Here is a 24797-nt window from a genome sequence, read left to right on the forward strand (position 1 = left end):
ATTCAACAGCTGAGGAGCCCGTGACCAACAAGGCCTCTGAAGGCCAGAATGGAGTATGTAGTGACAAAGATAAAGTATAGATTACAAATCACCCACAATGCTGACACATTGTGACAAAAAATCATTTTCATGCTGTTGATTGGACAGGTTCTCCACAGCGCAGTGCAGAGAGGAGGAACTTCTCACAGCTGGAATAAAAAAATAAAACTAATTGTGGGTGGTGGTGAATCAGCAGTAAATCACATTTTTGTAAAAACATCTTGCAGTCACATTGTTAAATTCTCAGTTTGACTGCGCTTATTGCATCATGTCCTGTTAGTATCATACGGTTTTATGTTTATTTTTAGCCTACTAGCAGAGCAAAAACAATATGCTGTAACAATAAATAGAAAACATAACTCCAAGTGACAGCTCTTGGTCACTTTATGGCGTAGCTGTTAAGGGATTCCAGAAAATGTGGGCAATCATAAGGCAAAATTAAGCTGTGCTGAACATTAGGTTAATTAAATCCATCAGTTTAATAAAGTCTGTGTGAATTTAAAATGTCACATCCTCTAGAAATGAGCTTATAAATATTCATTTTAAATCTCATCACAGGTGTGAAGTGTGTAGTCATATAATTATGAGTGTTGTAAAGAATTTCCATCCTGAACTGCTTTAGTAATTGAAGACTTTCCAACCTGCCACTATGTGGCTTCTGCCTCACACGTCTCCCCTGATAAATTGCCTCCATGGCCTTATATCACAAGACAGGGTTGTTAGCAGGAGGCCATATTGCTCAGCATGAGAACTACATCTGCCACCCACCTCTGAAGTCCACAACAAATTAAGCGTGGTAGCAGGGATTTACTTGCTGCCACACTTGGTGGTTAATAACTTCTGTCATAAATAAGGCTGAGGCGAACTGAATTCTTTCCTGTGACCAGCCTGAGAAATATGAGGATATCGCTGGTGGTGCTGTGGAAATGACTCTGAAAATGTAAAGTAATAAACATGTCCCTGTGCAGAACTGAAGCAATGAGCACTGCACCTTCCTGAACAGTTTGGAGCTGACAGCTGGCTGTTTATGTTTCATTTGTTGGATCAACAGATAGTTTTTTCCCTCTCACATCCAATTATTCCAAGAAAGACTCCCATGATTTCCTTAAGGTTTTTTCAGATGTAGCGCTGGGAAAGCTCTACAGTGAGGTACAGTATGATCTGTTCAGCAAACTCAGTCTGCTTACAAAGGAGCTCTCCTTTATACACATCATTAGCATCTTAAGACTATGAGACTATCGAGTGAGTCAACAGATCTTATTTAATGTGACTGGATAAAACAGGAGATAAGTCAAAATGGTAGATTATTTCTTGCCACTTATTACACCCACAACTAAGTTTTTATGAAGAGAAGAGACATTTTTCCACACTAACAAATCTGCTGACCAGCGGTACCAAGTAACAAAATTGAGCAAAGTATGACTCATAATCTGTGAATTGCTGATAGTGCTGTGGATAGAGTAATGAAAGGAGAGAGTTTTATTGGGAGCTTAATAACCTGTTTAAAAAAATACAGCAGTGAGGATATTGTCAGTCATTTTTGTTTGTCTGCCTGATTGATGAATTAACAGAAACATTACATCACAACACTGATTTCCAAAAAGTTGATGCTTTGTAAAAAAATGTAGTAATACCCTTTACACAATCATTTCACAGAGTGGTGAAACTCGCTGCATGCTTGCTCGTGAGCCTTTCACGATCCCATCACCTGTTACAGATGAACCTGTTTACCTGTGGAAAGTTGCAAACAGAGCAGTTCTTTCAAAAGGCACACATTTTCTAATCAAGTGACTGGAGCTAAGTGCTTTGATACTGTTTGTTTTTGGTTTTTTTTTAACCCAGAATTCATAGAAAATGAGTCTTACTGACTTACTCACTGTGCAGTGATTATAGACATATGTTTGATTCTGGTCACCAGCTTGATTTAAGCCGTAGTTAAATTCTATTTTAATGAAATTGAACCAAATCCCTGAGACTTAACAGTTGGTGGCTAAAAAGTATAATAAACTCAAGTTACTGTGGTAAAAACCTGCATCAATTCAGAGTACAATAAACAAAAACAGATTTTGTGAATTTGAAAATGATAAAAAACCAAAGTCACTCCAGAATAATGTCAGCATTGGCTGGTTGTTCAGAGTGCTTAAAATGACCTGTGTTTATGTTTATTAAGGAAGCATGAAGTCATTTGATGCTCCTTTAAAGCAAGTGGTCAGGATGTAGCTGAGCATGCAAAGCGACCGGCAGTCAAAGTTGTTCCTATTTACCACGGCCACAGTTTCTACCTACAGATAAGAACTCACTTATGTATCAAATATGTCACATACAGCCCATAAAATATGCCCATAAAAAGTATTCACCCCCTTGGATGTTTTATAAATTATATAAAATGGTTTTATAAATCAATATAATTTGGCTTTTTTGACAAAAAGTTTACAAAAGAACTCTTTAATATTAAAGTGAAAGCAGATTTCTACAAGGTAATATCAATTAATTAAAAATATACAAAGTAAAATAAGTGATTGCACTAATATTCACCCCCTTCGAGTCAGTATTCAGCCTTTGGGTGAACTCTAGTCGAGATTTAACATAAGCTTTCTTCAGCCGTGGCTTTCTCTCTTAAATCTTTGACTGGTGAAGAACTGGGCAACAGTTGTTGTATGCAGAGTCTCTCGCATCTCAGCTGCTGAAGCGTTTAACTCCTTCAGAGCAGTTATAGATGTCTTGGTGGCCTTCCTCACAAGTCTCCTTCTTGAACAGCTGAAGGTCACTCAGTTTGTGAGGACGGCCTGCTCTAGGCAGATTTGCACATATGCTATATTAGTTCCAATAGCCTTTTCACAGTTGCTTGAAGTGTTCTTTTACCTTCATGGTTTAATTGTAGCCAGGAATGCCAATTAACCAGTGACCGGACCTTCCAGACACGGATCTCTTAATACTACAATCACTTGAGACACATTCAGTGCACTCAGGTGATTTCCATTTCACTACCTGTAAGACTATGAGCACCAACTGGCTGAACCGTTGCAAGGTTGAGGTCAGTTAAATCATCCAAAATGCATATTCAGCTGTTCATTTAACTTTTTTTTTTTAAAGGATGCAATAGATTGAAGAAGAAGACACATACTGTAGTAGCTAACTGGAACAATCGAAATGATACAAAGTGAATCAGCTTTCACTCATTTCCAAAATTTTTCTTTATTTCTCTATATATGCGTATATGTGTGTGTATGTGTGTGTTTGTGTGTGTGCGTCTCTGTGCAAGCTCGTATCTTGCATGCATAATTTGTGTGTGCTTGTACAGTATACATGTGTGAGCCAAATGAACAATAACATTATTTAAACTACATTTGAACAGGAACAAGGACAGAAACACAGCTGGGATCAAATCATCACAAGTACAGCATCTATAGTCTCTACGGAGAGATACAACTCAGAGAGGTTCATGTCATCAGGTGAAAAGGCGGAGGATGGATGGAGGTGAGACACCCAGAGTGGAAATAAAAATTTGACACTGATTCGATTTTAAAAGCAGCAGTCTGGCAACCGTATGGGACCATTTTACCCAAATGCCATTAACAGACTTCCAGAAGAGCTGAAAGATCTTTTGATTGTTATGCCTTGCTAAGACTGTCGATGAAGTCACGACCCAGCTGAAGCGCCAATCACAGCAGGACATGTGGCTTAATATTCCCCCTGAATTAAAGATAATCACTGACAATCTATGAGAAGAGCTTTTTTAGTTTGTTGTTAATATGGGTATAATACACTGAATGTGACATAAAAAAAAATATAAAAGCTCTACTGCAGCTACTACAACTAATTGAAGTAAAAAATAAAAATAAAAAATCAGAAATAACAAAATTATAGGAAAGATTTAAATACAGACACCCAGAATTTGATAATGTATCATTTTTGTATATAATAGTCACTATATCCTAGTACTTACACACACACACTTTCACAAAGATACAATTTAGCCCCTGACCACCCCACCCCCCCCATCTCCACTTTCAAGAATCCTAACCCCACCCTCCCTTCTCAGTTCTTGATGGTGCAGTTTGATTGACATGCAAGACCAGGCCCATATCAAGCAATGACCCAGCTGACAGCACCCCCTCTAAGACTTAGCATCCTGCTTCTTCTTCTGGAATTTCCTGAACTGCGACTGGATGGCCACGGCGGCCTTCTCAGTCTCCGGGTTTTCCATGTCGATGTCAAAGTCCTGGGGGAGGTTGTTCTTCTTTTCATCTGGGGAGAGGAGCGGGGCAATGGTGAGAATCTCCAGGAGTGACAATAATGAACTTATTGCTCAAACTCTCAAGGCACTTGTTTCCTTCTTAGGGTGATGGTCTAATATTAACTAGCCACATCAAACTAAGGAGCTGAGCATGGTAAACATCAGGCCTGCTACGTAGCAGCATATTAACACTGTCATTATGAACAGGTTAGCATGTTAGCACTGCTCTGCTCTGGTACAGTCTCACTGAATACTCATTCTGGGTCACGACACCACAGTAGAAAAGCTGATATGCTGATTTTCGTCCCTCTTGCAGCGTGATGCTGCTATGCAGGTTGGAGTTCTGGGCATTGGCATGTAAAAAAATTTCCATCAATCTCTGTTTAAGTGCTCCACCAGAGATGAGAAAGAAGCAAGGATACTTTTCCCTGTTTTCTGGTATGCTTGTAACACTGAATGTGACACAGCATGGAAAAAAAAAACTTCTGTGTTTAGAAAACCTGCATATACTGTATGTGCTAATTTCAGTGTAAAAATGGTGTAACTATTTGGTTTGCAAATGTAGATCGGGATGTGCATTTGGTACTAATTCAGTGGGAGACCAGGAGGATTCCTGACGAAAAGCTCTCCCATTGAGACAGTACCAAACAGGGCTACTGATAGCTAAGATTTCGTGCTGTACGGTTAGACTGTTATGTATTTCTTCCTTAATTTTCATCCTTGTCAGGGTGGGAAAGCCCCTGTTATTCGGTTTAGAAAGTGTGAGAAGCTCAGTATTCCTTCTGAGAGAGTGTAAACTCTGTGAAGGAAAGCCTATAAACGAACAATTATTTTACATAAAACAACTGAACTAATAAATGGAGTTCTAAAATGTGCAAAGAGAATAAAATTTTAGTACAGCTTTCACAGGAAGTTTTTTTCTCTATTGCAGTGTTAAATGAGTGACCTCATCCATGTCAGATATAAATGTCATTACAGATGTCTGACATTCAATAAAAGGACAGTACAGAAGGCCACATATTAATGAACAAGGCTGATGAAGCAGCTGCACTTTACAGTCTGATAGAGAAGACACTGGTCTTACATCACAGAAGACAAACTACTCTAATAATCCATTTATACATCGAGATGCTATCTTTCATACAGCGATCCAGAGACATGCTCCATTGAAAGAAAAAGAAATGCTGCTGGTTTAAAGGTTCAATAGCAAAAGACATGATCACATACAGCAAAACCAAGAAGAGCCCGAACAGTGAGTGCATAGTGAAGACTGAAGTGAAGTCAGTGCTTACTGTTAAAGCAAACGTGAGGTTAAAACAAATGAAAAGGTTCTGTTTAATGGGATGTCACGCAGTTAGATGTTTATTCAAGCAACATAGTTGTCATGCGGCACGGTGCTGAGTGTATGACTGTGCTGACCTGCTGTGCAAAGCGTGCACGCTAACATATTTCTTTCAAATGGCCTACTTACTTTTAGCTGGAACCTTTTGCTGACCTTGAAGCCCTTGGATGACACACGTGACAATGAAAACCAATTCATATTTCATGATTGCAGAAGCCACACAACCCTCTCTCACACACACACACACCTTCTCTAAAATCACACATGCGCCACGGGGTTGATGCCCTTTACACTATAGAGGACGCAAGACTCTATAAATCAGGCACATCACAGTTTCAGATAAATTGCCACAATGGATGATGGGATTATTTCCATAAAATGTTTGTGAAAGGTCATGCTGAAACTAGTTCTTGTGAGATTTAAAGCAACCAAACAGTATGTGGACAATGATTGATGAAGGCCCAGTCTAAAGACTACTGGGCAAGAAACCTCTAAAAGGTGACCTGTTCAACCAAGCATTGATTATGAAAACCCACACTGCAAGTTAGACTCTAGTAGATTAAAAAAAAGAAAAAAGAAAAAAAAAAGGCAAAAGAGCACATTTATTTCCTCATAGGAGAGTGTGTGTGAGGTACTGTGTCTATAGGAAAAGGTTAGGTTATTGATTTTCATACAGACATGATGACCTTTCAGTCAATCCCAACAGGTCATGACACCCTCATTCAGTGCCCCAAATCATTGTTAGCTTGTGAGCTAGTTGGCAGGTGGATGGCAGATAGCCAGCCAGTCGGCACTACATTGAAACACGTGTGGAATGCTGTGTAATATTGTTACTTTGTAATGTTGCAGTGAAATTAGTTATGATATAATTTATTGCATTTTGTCCCTCCAAAACACAAATTTGTAATCCTTGATCTTACCAGTAGGTAACCATTAGGTGCAGGATGTGTACAAATAATTTACACTAAATATAATTTATGAGCTTCAATCTAAGGTGTTACAGTACAGTTTTGAGGCACGATGCAAAAGATCCAGGCCAGTTTCCTGGAGAAAAACTTAGACTCATGCATACTGTTTAATTAGATCTACTGTAACATGATGGTATAGAGAAAATACAAAGGCTCAGTGCCAAAATGAGATAAGTGAGATAAGTTAGATAAAATGTGTCCTTCTTAACATCTTTACAGCACAAGGGATCCTGTTTCATGTCACCCGCTTTTTGTTTTTCTTCCATTCCCCCCTCTCCATTAAGTTCTTGGCCTATATGTTTTATGTTGCGATAGTGTGAAAATGCTTAAAGCATTGTATAAATAATAATAATATAAACACAATGAGTAGAATTATCTTTAAATGTATCTTTCCAAACTGGTCATTTATTAGAGTGAATTGCACTTCAGTAACTCTCCTAAACCAAGAACAATGGAAAGAAGAAAGAAGTGTGAACGTGTGAAAATGGACAAATGTCAAATGAATGCAATTCACGCCTCTGTCAAATTCAATTAAGCTGCCTAGAATCCCTCCCGATCAGTGCTGGGATGTTTCCCTGCGGACTGAGCCTGAGCTGCAGCACACTTCATCATCCCTCAAGTTTGGACAGAAATCCATTTCAACGCTGGGTCTTAACAGTGTTATCAGCAGCCCCAGAGAGAGGCGACGGGTGACATAGGGCTGCTTTCTGTGCGGAATGGGACTATGGAGCCATTTAACAGTGAAGAGGTTGCTATTAACCTGCTGCATCCATTGTGTTGGGAGGAGGACTTCAAGGAGTGGACGAGATTACATTCAGTAACTCCATGGTGTATTGTATCATACGCTGCCATGAAACCTAATTTTGTAAATGTGCAGACTGCAAAAAACACTTATAAGATATGCGGTATCTTCTTGCATGATTAAAACTAAGAAAGCGAGTAACAGGACACAACCTGCTGAATACATATTCATGATGCCATATCAGGTTTTTTTCAAAGCTTCGTTAACATCTGTTAATTCAGCAAAGCAAAGAGTGAAATGTCAGACTGATTCACATTCGTCTCACCTGAGCTGAGGTCATGAAAAAGCCATTCATTGCTCCGAGGTTCATTAGAAAGAGGCCTTTGTTCTTGCATACTCTAATTTTTCCAGGATGACAGTTCTGCACTTAACACCATTTATGAATTTCAAAGGATTCTGCCAAGTACCTCGAGCCCAATTTTACCATTTATAACTCAAGGGATTTGAATTATATTATTATGCCAACAATACCATGGCCCCGTTTGCAAAGTAGGTCGTCCTGTGAATTGCTACCATGGTAGAGAAAACCTATCCGCTGCCATAACCACTGTGACATCCTGTTTCTCCCACAAAAACAGGAAATAGACATATAACTACTCAGTCAATTTGTCTCTGATGTAACTTATTGAGAAATATAGCAAATCTATGGATGCCAAGAGATTTCAGAAAATATAACTATGGCAGATACAGTATAGTATTTAAATAAACAAAACAAACAAACTGAGCCCCCATGAGAGGCATCATGTCATTTTCAGGAGTGTCCTGTCAAGTTGTTGCATTTGACCAACTATTAGCTGGATCACACAAAAAAACACAGACAAAATATAAGACATATGCACAAACTGCTACAATATGCCATGATATGAATTCACTGTTCTAAATGTATTTATAAACAACTAACAACTAATTATAAACATGAAGGAAGAACAACTAAATTAAAATTAAGAAATGTCTGGTTTTGAGTAATCCAAAAGATGTTTTGGATTTAATGTGTGATGGTAAATTATTCCAATCACTGGGAGCCGATGTGTCTTATTATTTTTTTATAATCATTTTTTTTTATTATTTTTTTCCGTTGAGACAGATCAGAAGACGTTTGGCTGTCAACTGCTTCAGATAAACAAGCAAATGAAAATTTCTTTATATAGTAATTAATGTGAACTGCATACAAATTAACAGCCTCATACAAATGACAATGATGGATATGAAAGAGACATTTAAATCTGCATAAACAATTGCAAATAAAAGGAGGGAGAGATACAATGTTTACATCAACCTGTCCTCAGTTAATCTTGAATTTCCCCCTGGGGATAAATTAAGTTTTCTGAATTGAATTAAATTGAATTGAATAAATGATATGTTATTAGAATCTGACTTGAGCATTAGAGTTTTCATTTGACCTGTGTTAAAGTAATATTGCATTTAAACTGTAAACATGTTAGACGTCGCTGTATTCATCCGTGGGGTCTGAGAAGTTTTCGATTTGAAGTTTTGTACTGAATTTGTATTGTCACAACTTTGCAACACGAGTTGCAGATCAACAGATCTGTTTAGATATTTTAGTGAGACAGTCACAATAATAATAATAATAATAATAATAATAATAATAATAATAATAATAATAATAATAATAATAATAATAATAATAATTCATCTTAAATCATGAACATGAACATGAACATAAATCATCTTTTCAATTGTAATCAAAGAGCAAAACTCACTTTGTTCTACTGCCACATATAAAGCACTACACGAGCGCTGGTGAAAACAACACATCAGTGATATTCTGCATTGTATTTTTGCATGGTTGTACTTTTCAGATTGAACGTGACGGTTAGAGAATACCTTGGCCAGCAGATGGTTTGTTGTTTTCAGTCGTTGCTCCTGATGCTTGTCTCTGCAAAGAAATCAGAGAAACACATGAAAAACATTTTTTTACAGAACATCACATGCAAACACTAAACATTTCCTCCTACCAGTTAATTTTTGTTATTAGTTATTCATTTTCGCATAAAGCTTATTTGTAAGTTAAACATTTTAATTCCAAAAACACAAGGTTTAATATTCTTGTTGTGTTTCTGAAAGATAAATCTTCATGAGAAGGCATCCTCACACTAAAGATGTATAATCCATGCTTCAGCAGAGCCATCCTCACCCAGCCTGCTCCCACAGCACCACACTGCCTGGTGCTGTGGTGTAACATCACAATCTGCACTCAGCTCTGAAAATAAAGAGCTTTCAAATGCAGAAACACCACAGCGTGTGTGTGTGTGTTCACGTGTGTGTGTGTGTGTGTGTGTGTGTGTGTGTGTGTGTGTGTGTGTGTGTGTGTGTGTGTGTGTGTGTGTGTGTGTTCACGTGTGTGTAAAGGTTTGCTACATTTGCATCATTCACATCTTAAGATAGTTTTGCATCACACTGAACTTTAGGCTGTGGATGATATTACCCAATATTCACTTATTCACTTAGCATCCAATTTTTTTTTCCAAGATCAGTGTGTTATAAATACAAGAATATACTGTAATTCATACCACTGAGCATCGTGGGTGTGATTTGATTCAGACAATATTGCATTTCACAGGTTCATCTGTTCCACAGAGAACATCTCTCCCTCCTCAAACTGAATTATTAATCCTGTGATTTCACAGAATTTTAAAAAACCAAAGTAGTTTTGATGTGTGTGAGTCAAGCAGGAACAAAGCAAAATAAAACTGCCAACAGAAATCCTATGTCTTCCCCCCCATGTCCCCATGTGCCATCATGGGAGGAGCTGCAGGAGGAACTGGTTTGGCAGCGTGGCCATCTGTTTTTCTGTTCACATGCAGAACTCAAAGTGAGTCAGTGCTGCTGGGATTCCCACCAGACTCGCTCACATCTACTTTATTGTGTGCTGGTATTCAGTGGGGCAGGAGCGGTGCCACGCAGTGATGGCACCATACATCACACCTCCACCCACCAGGACACAAGCGAGCACTCAGTGGCAGCCAGAGCGGATGTCTGGGAGCAGAGCAACAATAATGTTTGAGTGATTTCACAGTGCAGCTGGAAGATGCAGCGCAATATTGAGAAATAAAGACAAATGTGCTACAAGTTAAATCAGTAACCAGCTGCAGGCTGAACTTTCTGTTGCTTGTTGCTGCTATTTCACTCCGTTTATCTTTTCATATCTATTGTTTACTCTTCTCCTTTTCCATCTTTTATTTCTGTCTTGCTTTAGCCTTTAGCTTCAACAAGCCCTCTTACACTCAATGCACCGTGGCTGTAGAGCCAACAACAGTTAATCCAAGCTCAAATAGTGAAGCTCCTTTCATATTAGGTTACATTTCAGCTAAAAAATATTTGTAGACTTCATAGGAGAGCTAAAAAAAAAAAAATCTCCCTGGTGGAGGTGTGAGTGCTATTTGTGCCTGTGGTGGGCGGCTGTGTTGTGATAAAAGTATCCTGAGAGACATCATTTCTGTCTCTATCTGTGAGAAAAGGTCATTTTAGTGTTGATTTATCAGGCATTCATGAAATAAAGAGTTCAAACATATTTGCATCACATTCGTGACTATTTGTCTTCTTCATCAGGCGTATGGTAAAAAATAAAAAAGTCTAATGTGTTCTAATTTTTGATTTCAGATTAGTGGGAGGTCTGAGGTCAGCAGCCAATGACAGGATTCAGTCTTACCACACTTTTGCCCCCAACCTGCATTTGTTGCCCTTTAATATTGTATGACGCCCCATCTCTGAAAACAACCACACACATGTGTCGTGCGTATGTGTGTGTTTCTTCCCTTCTTCTCCCTATAGTACTTAGATCATCATCAACCACCGCCCCACCCCCTACCCCTCTCTTTCTGCCTGGATACTGTCAGAGCTTGCATAACAAGTCCAGTCCTAATGTGCATGGGAATAACTCTGCACACATTAGCATCTTCCCCACACTTTTCAGTTCAGTCTCACTAATTTCTGCACATCCTGTGCTTCACTGTGCCTAATACAAATAAAGGAAACAGCAAGAAGGAAGGAGTATTTGCATAAAAATTCATATGAGGATTTTCAGAAACAGTGAGTGAATTTCAAATGTTTGTCATGGCCCATCTCGGTCTTTGTTCAAGCTTGGCACTGCTTGATTCCCATCACTCGCTCATTTCTAGCAGTTGAGGAGGTTTTTGTCGCTCTGTTTGCCAGCAGCATTTTGAACAAAGGACAAGGAATACTGAACAGTAAAACGGAAAACAGCAGTCGAGCAAGTGCAGTGTGGTGTGCGTCTTTCTCTTTTAAAGCAAGCTTATGTAACTATTTTACAACCATGGTCTTCCTCCTGCAAATGAAAAGCTGAATTCAACAAAATGAGTTCAATACACTCAGGTGTTTTACTGTTTTAGCCTTGGTCTGGTACAGGGATCTGGTACCGGTCCATAGGTCATTTGGTACCGGGTCGCACAGAAAAAATAAGTAACTTACATTATTTCCGTTTTATTGATTATCTGGGTCTGAACGATGTTTTATTTTGAAAAGTGACTGGATTCTCTCCGTTACATCCGTCTATGACTCACTCTTGACGCATGTCAATAAACTTGTCTCGGTCACGTGATACGTTACCGCTAAAAATAAATCCACAAGCTAGCAAAATGAGTAAAAAACAAACATCTCTGGAAAGGGGAAAGGCCCTAGATGGGACCGTCTCGTTACAAAGAAACAGGCTCAGGGCTCCCACTGATTCAGCGATATGGTGAGTTGTATTTTTCATGCACTTTTTTTGTTTTTGCGGTGTATCTTATTTTGAAGGCATGTTGAAACGTTACCATAGCGAACAGAGAGTGTTGAGGGCAGAGAGGATGTTACTAATATTATGTTGTTGGCGCGATGTGACGAAGCCGCTAATATAAAGTTGCGAGTACACATTGGATTCACGTTTACTGGTATATATAGTATGTATATTTTATGCCAGTCTTATCATTTTTTTTTGTTGTATTTATCCGCCACACCGTAAAGGTCGGTTCGTGAAAATATGGTCTGATATTAAACCAGTCCATGGCGCAAAAGAAGTTAGGGGCCGCTTGTCTAGTATGATCAGGCGCTTAGGGCAGCTAACCTTAGCTAAAATTAGCAAACATTAGCTACATACTACTGTCACTGAGTTTGAGTCTGAGTCATTTCACTTTTGTTCTCAGTTGGACTGCAGGGACAGAGGGGTTGTGTAGCTGATTAGTCTTGTTTGCCTGACTCATTGATCTTATCTGACTGAGATGCGTGCAAGTTATCATCTATCTAAGCATGACAGTAGCCTAACTGTCCTGTGTATTGGTGAAACCATCTGTGGTGCTGTAGTAGCAGACAGATTTGTAATTGTGGCTTTTTCTCTCATCTTCTGTCAGTTTTGTCTTAGATCTATAATATTCTCTGTACTATATACTATACTTTACTCATTTCTACACTATATTAAAGGCTATATACTTCATGACTTTTATGGAAGAGTGAAACACACACACTGCTGACTGTAGTATTCCTATAAGATTTTTATGATTATCCAGTAGCGTCTGCTGCTGAAAACACACCCTCAGAGGTTTAGAAGTACTGCCCCTAAACCACTTTCTCTTTTAAATGATGCAATCAAATGTGAAGGATTTAATCGACTCCACTTGAAATTATAATCACCAGATGTTCCCTTTCATCCGGGAAATCAGACTTACAGATGTGCCGTTTGGCTGACATGTAAGGAATGGCCTACACACATCGGAAAGCATAACACACACAAAAAAGTCAAACATGAAAGGTGTCTGGAAAGAATAAAGTCAATGTGCCATGAACATAAGGTTGCAGATTACAGTAGATGTACCCTCTACAGGCTACCTTCAAGGATTCAGTACAAATGAAAATGCATGTCTTTGTATGAGTAAGAACAGGTCGACGGACTGAGAGAATGATTCAGACTGAGGCACGCACACCTCAGCTATTATTGTAACACATCAGAACTCCTCTCAGTCTGTGGTCACCCACTTTTCATCAACCCTCACACCTGTAAGCTGTGACCTTGACTTCAACCCATCCCTGTCATTTAAAGGATCACATGTAACACAGAAGCTGGCGAGGGACCACACCAAGCTATCACAGTGATTAACATCAGCAAAGGAGCAGGTGCTGCAGGAGCTTTTGTGGTATATAATTAGAAAGACCAAAGAGAAGGAGAAGGAGAAGAAGGGAATTAAAGTCTATAGCATTTCTAGAAATGCCACATTTAGAAATGCTTTGTAAAATACTTTACAAATGGTTTTAAAAAGCAGATAAAGTCAGAAGTTAAAGTCTGAAGAAACGTGGAAGTGAGTTGAAAAGGAGTGATTAGATTGAGGCATGTATAAAAGAGTTTTAAAGAGTGATTTGAAAGATGAGATTTGGCTGGACTTAGACTGTCAGGCAGGTCACTGATTGCAGTGTACTTTATCTAATCTACATTTGGGAGAAGCCAATTGAGGCCTAAATATTTTAAATCTAGGCTTTGGAACAGCCAGTCAGAGTCGGCTGGGTTCATGCTTGGTTAAAAGATGTGTGATGTACCAGAACTATTCATGTGTTGAAGCTGCACTTGGCACCATTTTCTATAAAAATACCACCACTATTTAAACTCAGAGAACAGCACCCATTACTGTCACCCCTGAGTTTCCCCAAATTGCTTTCAGGGTATGAGACTGGCATCAAATCTTCTCACTGCAAGACAGAACTGTCTTCTAGAGGTAACTACTCTGTCAGACATCAGTGGTATCACACCAAGCTGTGTCCTCTGGGAAGCCACATTACACCCAGTATTTAGCTGGGTTCAACTGGACATAGTCTGTTTTGGTTAGATATGTGCTTCATATCTCCAGTCACAACCTCAACCAGAGCATCTTCTTGGTGAATGCTGCATCCATTGAAATGCACCAGCAATCTAAAAATGGCCGAATCTTCAGTGACTCCGTGCACCTTCACCAGAATAATACATATTGTTTACTCACTTTGACACATGACTCCTGGCTACTGATGTACTCAAAAGTCTTAATGATGTTTGGCAATGAAATTCTAATTCTGTGAACAGGCAAACCATACAAAGACACTAAATTTAGAGTGTTGTTTTTTTGTGTTTCAGTTTTCAAGTAGCTGCACTGTACATGTAGTCAAATCTACATCATTGTTGAAAAAAAGCATTTATATTCAGTGAACCTACGCTGAAAGAAAGAAAAGGTTAAACATCTTTAGCAGGAACTTTGGTTACTATGCTTTACTGAGTAAAGACACTAGAACCACAAACTCACTGTATTGTATTTAATTGTAGTTCGGCTCTGTGTTCTCAGGGTTGTGAACACGAGGTAACTCATCACCTTCATGCCAGTGTGTACCTTTCTTTTTAAACTTACTGTAGCTGCTATATGCAGATGTTGCAGAAAGCAAGCATTGTGAAACACTGAGCAAAAAAATGTGTCCAATGCTGACGTTCTGGTCTAGTGATAAAGTCAGTATTGTATTGTAATCTGTGATTACATTTTGCTTTGCATCTTTCCCTTCGGGTGAATTGAGCTCACTGAGCATTTCCAGTTTACAGTCTACATGATATAAACATTTACAGTAATAGTATACTTTGTACTAGTTTCGTCTTCGTTCTCTCTTTCAGGCCTGTCAAGGCCTGTCTCATTAGGAAGCTGGATGAAAGGAGATCTCGAGTCTCACATCCCTTCAGTGCCAGTAATCCAGCAAACTAAACTGAAGCTAACACTGTGTTGCTGGCTGGTGTTTGAGCTCGGCTTGTGCGCAGCTTGTGCAAAGATGTCGTGCTGTCACAGTCCCCGAGGAGAAACTGCAGTGTTTATCCGCTCCCAGTCCCATATGCTGGAGACAGCGAGAGCTTGACAAATGGATTGCAATGATGATAATTACATTGCTAATGATGATGTCCTTCTGTACAGTGTACGTGCCACATATGGCTCTGCTCTGCCATGGTTGACTAACAATGTACAAAGCTTGATAAACACTAGAAATCATTATTTTGTTCCCCCGTGAATTACTGAATCAGAATCCAGGATTGTTTTTTATAATATTTTTGCTTCACGACAGCATGCACCACGCTCGGATATATAACATGTCTATATGAACATGAAAGTCCCTGTTGATCTGACTCTGCTTGGAAACACAGTTTTAAGTTGAACAAAAAAGCCACAGAGGTTAGCAACTATATTTTGTACTGAAAATGGTCCAACTGTGTACCACAGTGAACCAAAAACAACTTAGTTTACATATAGAGCTGTCAATCTGTGGCAGACTGTTTTCCAGTATCAGCAAAGACTCAAATTTATATTCACAGAATTGAGGAAGTTGTATTCATTGCTGCTTTCTTGGGTGGTTTTCTCACTGAGGAAGACATGTATGTTCAACCAAGCATGGGTTAAATGCAAATGAAAAATTCAGTGTATGTAGAAATATACTGCCAATAAAGCTGATTCTTCTTCTTCTTCTGATTGAGTTTAGGAAACACTAGACTGTTATAAAAGGGTTGGCATGGACATGGAAGGAAATGGTAAAATGAATTACCTTCCCAGTATGTGGGGGGCTATTTTTGGTTCTTATGGCAGCTTGGGCTCCCCAGAGAGACTCCATGCTGCACTCAGGATCTATTAACAATTTAACGAGGAGACAGCAAAACTAGGTCACAGACAGCTCATCCCAGCACCATTACATCTCCATAGCAGCTTCCCCACCACCAGACTGGAAACAGGGATGGCAGCATGCAAGAGTAACACCGCTGAGCAGTGACTGGCTGAATAAGCAACATGATGCCACAGCGGTGGACTATGCACTGTATTTAGGCTTGGTTAAAATGACTTTTCTGTCAAAACTACCCAAGATGATTTAAAGACAGATTATAAGATATCTTTAGAAAAATTAAAGCGAATGCCGACACTCTTTTTTACCCTACATCACACATCATCAATCACATCATTTTGCTTTGATTTGGTGCTGTATAAATAAATAAATTGAACTGAATTAAAACCAGTAGAATATTGTAGTAAAAAACATAATGAAATAAAATAGAAAAATAAATGATAAAAAACCCATTAAAACTATGGATCTGGAACTGCTGCGTATAGAACTGCAAGGGCTCTGTAGGTTGATGAGGAGATGACTGAGAAATCTGGCCAAGAAACTGGCTGAATAATTTCAAGTAATCTTAAAAACGTATTTAAAAACACTGCTACACCCAGTGGAAACTCACTCACCTCACTCATCTGATCATGTACAATAGCAACAATGCAGCACGCAGCAGGTACAGTTTGCCTTCAAGCTGGAGTTATTCAAGAGCCAACTAATGGCACAGCAACATGCATGCATTAGGTAGAGCTGGACTGCCAGGCACCATGCATCAAACTGTATAGTATAGTGCCCTGCTGCACAAAATAACTATAATCTAATATAATATAAACTATCAGGGATCTGTAGGCATTATATCTAACTCACATTCCATCCTGTACTCCACCTCCAAAACACCCCAGGTACTGGGACCACTAACTGGACTGGTACAAGAATGTGGACACTGTACAGAAAGGGCCAGAGCCGCCTCTATTTTCTGAGGCGACTGAAGTCCTTCAACATCTGCAGGACGATGCTGAGGATGTTCTACGAGTCGGTGGTGTCCAGTGCCATCACATATGCTGTTGCCTGCTGGGGCAGCTGCCTGAGGCTGAGGGACACAAACAGACTCAACAGAATCATTAAGAAGGCCAGCCATGTTGTGGGAGAGGAACTGGACTCTCTGACAGTGGTGTCTGAGAGGAGGATGTTGTCCAAAATAAGGACTATACTGGACTTTCCCTCTCACCCTCTGCACAATGTGCTGATCAGCTACAGGAGCTCGTTCACTAAGAGACTCTTACTCCCACAGGAAATCATTCCTGCCTGTCGCCATCAAACTGCTAAGCTCTGCTCTGTGACGGACACACATACTTTTATATATACAATGTATATATGTACACATGTAAATACCTGTATTTTTAGATTTAGATTTAGATTTAGATTTATTTTATATCTTTCACTTTCTTTCTTGGTCGGGAAAACTGCAAGTGCAATGTCTGTACAAAAAAGAATTTCCCCTCGGGGATAAATAAAGGAATTCTGATTGTGATTCTGATTCTCTGGTAGATTCAAAAAAACCAAAACAAAGCAAAAAACAAAAACAAAAAACAGTCAACAGCTTCTTGTCCCTGCTCACAGACAGAGGGCAGCCCTACAAGTGACTGAGTGGTGTGGGGAAACCGTTTTAATGACAACGGGTTATTTCCATTCAGGAACGCCGCATCATGTGTTGTTTCTGCTGGATCACTGCTCTAATTAGCGGGCTCACTTGAGTGTGAATTCATTGCTTGAGTCAGTTACAGGCAACCACGGCATGGTGAGGTGATGCATGGGCCAGCGGAGTTATTGCTTTATAGTCTTTACTCAGTGTATGTTTAAGTGCAGCGAGAAATATAATAATTTACAAGGGACACGCTTTTATTTGACAGGTAAATTTACTTGTTGCAGTTCAATTGAAGATCGATTCAACTGTATAAGGCAGTGTGTGAACGTCAATAGCTCTCCCGCTGTGAGAAAATATGGCATTCTCCTGAGAAATGATGTGTGACATATTAAAAGCCTCAAGGTAAACCTATCTGTGAGCCTCTATGCAGAAGCTGATAATGACACTACAGCACTGATCCCGTCTTGGCAATTGTAAGTGTAATCTGCTCTGTTCTCTCTTGTGCTGACCATTCACCCCTCGCTCACTGATGTTTGTCATTTTCTCTCTGCAAAGCCCGGCACAAGCCAGGATTACCACAGAGGCCGGGTTATAGTGAGCGAAGACGCCACCAAAGCCATCTGACAGTTTAGGTGGATTACAGATTATTTCAATGTAATCTCTCGCCATTGTTTAAAGCGGGATTAGGGTCAGTCTATATGCCTCACAACAAAGCACAGATATTAAAATGTGTTCATATTTCTGGTCAATAAGTGAGGAAAAAAAAATCACATAAAAATCAACACTTGTCAACACAGAGCTGCACAGGATTAAGGAGGATCTTAATCAGCACTTTGGTCCAGATCTTAATCATTTTATCAGTCTCAAGTCAGCAAAAGGTAGTTTTAAGGGAAATCCATGTCCGATCAATTTTCCCCAACTCCACTTGTTGTCCTTTCTAAATTGATCAGCAACTTTTAACACTCTTATCTCATTAATTTAATAAAAAGGGTTCTAGTCCACTTTGGATGATGAAACAAATGGCTTTGCCAAGTAGCCACCACTTTCACTGTAATTAAAGTATGGGGTAGGTGAACACAGCAAGAGACCACTTAAATGTTGATGCATTGATTGAAGGACAGGTTGTCGGTAAAGCAGGATATCTCCCTTTAATACTGTCAATGGCAATCTTTCAGTAATTACATTTTCAAACTGATTTTATACAGATGACTAAGGAATAGCCATTTAATTATTAATGCGCTGTACAGCCGCCCGCCAACATACAGACATATAACAAAGTGTTTTACCACTGTAAAAATGACTTTAAATCCTGGAGGCCAGTCTAATCTAATGTCAAACAGCACTTAAGCACAGTGTGCTGCAATTAACCTGCAACAGAATTGCACAGATGTTACAAGAAATTCATATTTCTGCTTTTGTCCAGAGTGTTATTTGCCTCAGCTTTTAGCATCTGGGGTGGTTCACTAAAAGCTTTCACGTGTTGCAGAACTGGACACCAAATGCTGTCCGATAACCATCGCTTATATTAACAGAACGACAAATTCTATCATGCCAGATATCTGAAAATGCAGGGATATGTCCAGTTTATTACAACACAAGTCTTATTTTCGTGGTTCTGGCCATCTTCCAATTGGTTATGATCATACATCACAATATATAAATCATTTATTACTATAGAAATATGAAATTGTGACAGTAAAGTGGAGTAATGTAATTCCTAATGAATCAAGGCCAAAGCAACAAACAAAAGAATCTATGTAGGCTAGTCCCCACAATAAAATGTTGGCACAAACCATGGATAGGTTGGTTTTGTAGATCCCCCCCAAACCCCCACTATACATAATGTACATACAGCAGTACAATATTTGATACCAACATGCCTTTTCTCTTTTGGACATTTTAACTCTTACTAAACAGAGTACAGAGATATATGACAGATATTTGGCACCTTTGGCCCCTGATCCACCAGCTGTGTGCTGTGTCTGTGCATCTGCTGGTGCGAGACTAACAGGTAGTGCAGCAGAGAAAAAAAAATCATTATCTTTTGCTGAAAGTCTGACAAGTGGAACTGAAATATCTTGGCACCTAACTGGAGCCTCTCCAATGAGTGCTATCTAATTAAAGTTTTGTCGAACAACCTGAGGATTAAACAGTGGAGGAGCAAGTCTCCAGATGACCATATCAGCCAGTGTTTGACTTGAGATGGATTAAAAAGATGCTTCTCTGAGGCTTCTTGCCACAAGAGCACAGTGACCCGATTATAAATGATGATCATAATATATTACTGTAAACCACCATTAGCACAGAATGGTTTCATTTTGGGACACATCTACACAAACAGCTCATCTAAGATTTATGCATCCAAGATTTAAATATGTGCTGCAATGAGCCTGCGTGACACTTTGTGCTGAAACCGAGCGCACGGCTCAAAACTGTTGTTCATTTCAGTCTCCATGTTGTCATGACTCGCACGACTGGAGTGCACACTGGAAGCGCAGAAACGCTCATTGCTATGGTGACAGACTTGTTTGATATAAGTCAGAATTATCAACTTGTTACACAGTTTCCAGATTCAGTCAACTCTTTGGAGTGGGCGGACTGGCGTGTCTGGACCCGCACTGGTGACAGACCACACGTAAACAACTTTCACCACGGGAGCCTCAGACCACCTGACAATGATGAAGACAGCTGAACATTAATCAGCTGCAGCAAGACCGCTGAGGATCCCATCATGGCCTGGTTCTTTACTTTAATCCTAGCAATTAATCCTAACGGTTGATTTTACAGTGACATTAATTTTTGACAATACTACCAATCCAAGCAGCTATAATTTTATTTTATTCTTAATATTTTATCAATGGTTCCAGCACTATAACTGTGAGGCAGTTTGGATTTAGTGGCCTGTTATAATGCAGCTACAGTGAAACATGGCTTTAGTGAATTTATAGAGGTGATTATAAATAATATACTGCCTGCACTTATCTGAGATGATATCATTAATGTTCAAGTGCCCATAGAGAAATGAGCTGCTATATATTTATATGACAGAGGGACTAAATAATTCCTCAGGCTTTGAAGGCAGACAGTAAGTGAGAATTAAGCAAGAGTTCTGCCTTTTGTGGAGAAAACAGTCCAAACCTGGACAGATCATAATGAGTCAATAGAAATTTAAATTTTGTCTCCTACTGATGAGAGTGCCAATTATCCTGATGAGCACCGAGGTACCATCAAAACTTTGTGTGAGTCTTAAGAGAATGATGGTAAGAGCAGTGAAGTGTGGAGGTAGATGGAGGAGACTGCCATTGATTTTGTTTTGAATTATTCATTCAGAGTAACGTATTCTTGTCTTGGCCTTGACTCTTTATAGTCAATATGAATCCAGCAGTGACACGAGATGCAAGTGAATTTCTTGAGTTTTCCCTGTGTGTAATGTCTTTTTTATGAGATTCTAACTCTAAGCAGTACACAAGAGAGTAGGAGAGAAGCCAACAACATGAGCGTATCATGTGTATGAGCAACATCACAAGTCAGCAATAAAAGATTCACAAGGATTGAATAGGCAGCTGGTGTTCACAGCAGTGTACATGTTGTGGAAGCACTGATCCGGAGGTAAAATTTAATTATTACAGCAATTTGTTTCCTTGTATTTGATATTGTTTGCCTGCAATTACATAATGAAGCTCACAACAGAGGACCACATGCTGTAGATACGGGGGGGGGGGGGGGGGTTTGTCTATAGCTACCAGGACTGGACACCATCACATCACCACAACAGCTCGACATGTACAGCAGGATACAGATTAAAGGCAGCCTTGCTGTATGTATTATCTGCCTTAGTCCAGTTCCTGAGGGTAATCTATCTCGTGATAAGGTCTCATTGGAGCCACTGCCTCCCCCAACACTGTGAGAATGTTTTATTTCTCTGGGTTAGCAGCCACCCCCTGAATAATTCAGTGGTTACGGGACGTGCTTGATGCCAGTGAATTGTCCTCCAGAGAAGAGTCTTACTGCTGGAGTCCCTTCTAATACCCACTCTGACATTATCAGAAACTCATCGCCTACAACTTGTAATGCCTCAGCCTGATGAAATGATGCGTAGGCCAGCGGCGTAGCTCAGTACTGCCCCTGCTTCATCCAGCTTGTCCTCTGGATTGAGTTTGAGTTTAAAATGTCAGAGTTAAATTACGTTAAGCCATGGCTACCGACAGAGATGTATTCAGCAGTCTCACGGGCTGTCACACGTCCTGTCATTTGACTTTTCGAATTTGAGATTTGAAACTTATCACTCACATCTGCTGTTCATTTTCACCTGCCTCAAAGCGTCTCAGCCGAGGCAAACACAAGGAATAATGCAGACAAGGAGTTGTGCACAGAGAGCAAGTGTCAGGTTGATTTTGCAGTCCAGTATCCATTTACAAACTAGCACTACTACTAATAATAATGATAACAATAATAATAACAATAATAATAATAATAATAATAATAGTGAAGGCAATTTATAAGCAAACCTCTCAGTTTCAACTTATCACCACATTCTATACATTGGTCGTACAGCCTTGGGCTACATTTAATGACCGTGTACAAGCATGAAAAGTCAAAGATTTGAAGTTCTGCTTGTTGGACGAAGCACTTGATTTGTGCAAACGTCTTCAGGTTTCAGCGACCACTTGCTGTGATGCTTAAGGATCACACGAAGCAGAAAACAAGGTTTACAGGCTGCTCAGAAGCTCCTACCTCACTCATGGCTGCGCTGTGTGCGTCCGTGTGAGGATCTCCGTAATCTGTGAAGCGCACCCGGCCGGCCAGCTGGAACAGTCCGCTCCGAAACGCTCCGCTCCGCTCCCTCACGCGCTGCTTTTATAGCGCGTGGAGCCCCGCTCTCCGCACCACGTTTCCATCAGACCAATAGGCACGGGGATCCACGTCTCCGGCTGCACACCGTGGACCAGCCTTCACATACTCACTAATCTGACACGCGTTTGGCTTGTTGTCTGCTTCCATTGTCAGGTAAGTTAGACAGGAAGAAAATTCGAAGACAATAATCTGAACAAATTGTTGACCAGTGAAATGACCAAATTACCTACTTCAGATTGTCCAGGACTTGACAACATTTGCTGTTTATTTTGCACCGCATGAGGAAGTAGCAAGAATGCAGCCAAAGCTACATTATGCAGAGTATACAAGGAGTTTTGACATAACACCTGTCGAAACTGAACGAGAAAGAAAGCGCTGAGGCACCAACAGGTGCCATATTGGCTTTAATTTGAGGTCAGGTGTGGGCATCTACCCTTCTGTCCTGTCAGACACTGAAACTCTGGATGTTCCTCCACAACAAGCTGCCTGCTGTTACTGCCACTTGCAGACAGCAGTTCAGTATTTTGAAGGTTATTAATTCATAGGCGCTTTCTTATTTGTACAAACAACCATGAAAAAAAGTGCAGCAGCAGATAAAAAACAGAGAATACAGTATCTAACCTCTCCTCACCTAAACCAACGCAGTTCTCTTTAAAAGCCTTTATTGATTCAGTGGAGGACACCCGTATCTTTCCAGGCTGGTGTATGTGTGTGCTTGTGAACTGTCATTAATCATGCCGGGTTTGGCGGTACTCTAAATCTGTCACATTTTAATCAGCACGTTCAGCTGCTTAGAGATCCAACGGAGCCAGTGTCCCTCAGGATCTACGATTGGGAACTAATTGATCACCAGTCACTCTGAACATTGATTTGTTTGGATTGCCCAAAGAGACAGAATCTCATCAGCTATTTGACTTAAAGCTTGAGCAGCACCTTACTAGTTAGGAGCTCCCATGATTATTATAGATTTTAGTTAGTTAATTTAGTTTCTTTACTCTGTTTCCTGATTTATTCCGTAATTTTTCTCCCCTTGTGTCTGGTTTAGTTCTTCATTTCTTGTCTTTGCTTGTTTTCCCTCCTTTTCTGATTGTTTACCGCCTTGATTGTGTTCACCTGTGTCTAGTTACCCCTGTTCTCCTTATGTGTTTTGTCAGTTGAATTGCACTTCTAAGCTTTGTGTCATTCTTGTGCTTCCCTGTGCTTTTGATTCTTGTGATTCCTGTGTTCCCCGAGTTGCCTTTTTGGATTATTTCTTTGTTTGGACTATGTCCTCTGGACTCCTAGCTGCCATTTGTTTGTACCTGTTTCTTTTTGAGTAAGTTACTTTATTAAAGTCTCCGTGTTCATCTTATCCCTCGTGTTGGTGTCTGCGTTTTGGGGTCCTACGTTTGTAACTCCTAACAATCCCTTTAGAAGGCAGTGGGCTGCAGCAGTAGTGTTGGGAAGAAATGCAGAAAATGCCTTCAAAGCACATTAAAAATTAAAATCAAAAAAGTATTATATAATTTTATGTTGGTTAGAAGTCTGTCAGCTCATTGCTCATCAAAAGCATGATGACCCTGATGTTTTGCCTTCTAGAAGAATTATTCTATTTCATGCTGCTCAGGACCTTTTTGTTTAATGCTTCAAAGAAAAAAAATTACTGGACAGGACACATGACCACAGTCCACTGCCTTCAACTGAGTACAGATTTTGCTGCATTACAAATTATTTGTATACTGTTAACATTTGCATACAGGAGTATACAGTTTATGTTTTCATTATTCATTGCACTGTTGCAGTGGAGTGACGGAAGTCTAATTTTTGTGCACTGGGGCACAGTCATGCTGGAATAGAAAAGGGCCTTCCACAAACTGTTGCTACAAAGTTGGAATCATAGCATTGTCCAAAATGTCTTGGTATGCTGAAGCATTAAGATTTCTGCCATAAGGGGTTGAGCCCAACCCCTGAAAAACAGTCCCACACAACACCTGAATTCAGTAATAAAGAGGTATAATAAATCCTAATGTTGTGCTCTTTATGCTCGATATGTAAATAGAAGAAGTTTTCCGTCAACCCAAACAACAAACTAACATGCTGCATGCTGTGATTTAAGCCAAGAATATGATTCAAGTTTTAGAAAATACTTTCTGCATCTTTCTTGTTATTTCTAATTGCCCATTCCAAACAGTGATTAAATGCAGCAAATAGTGAGGTGTGTCTTCAAAATAAATCCTATTGAAATGCATTGTAAGACGGACTGTGAGTAGGGAATTCAACTTGTATCTGGGAACACGTTCATGTTGTAATCCACTCTGCAGTGTGTAGTC

General features: G+C 39.7%; 1 protein-coding gene across 4 annotated transcripts; it reads right to left on the reverse strand.

The window, feature by feature from the left end:
- Positions 1–3215: 3215 nt before the first annotated feature.
- pcp4a (Purkinje cell protein 4a) lies at positions 3216–23042 on the reverse strand. Of its 4 annotated transcripts, none has more exons than XM_046411545.1 (5): positions 22719–23042; positions 22369–22625; positions 9234–9285; positions 5748–5780; positions 3216–4287 (listed from the first exon to the last, which is right to left on the reverse strand). In XM_046411545.1, exons 2-5 carry the CDS (start codon positions 22375–22377, stop codon positions 4157–4159), a joined length of 225 nt encoding a protein of 74 aa, XP_046267501.1. In that variant the 5' UTR covers positions 22378–22625; positions 22719–23042; the 3' UTR covers positions 3216–4156. The 4 variants fall into 4 exon arrangements, with proteins under 4 accessions (XP_046267501.1, XP_046267502.1, XP_046267503.1 ...); XM_046411546.1 differs by having other exon boundaries at positions 22369–22628; XM_046411547.1 differs by having other exon boundaries at positions 22715–23042.
- Positions 23043–24797: the final 1755 nt, after the last annotated feature.

The sequence above is a fragment of the Scatophagus argus genome, chromosome 14 (assembly GCF_020382885.2).
Source record: "Scatophagus argus isolate fScaArg1 chromosome 14, fScaArg1.pri, whole genome shotgun sequence".
Taxonomy (NCBI): Eukaryota; Metazoa; Chordata; class Actinopteri; family Scatophagidae; genus Scatophagus; species Scatophagus argus.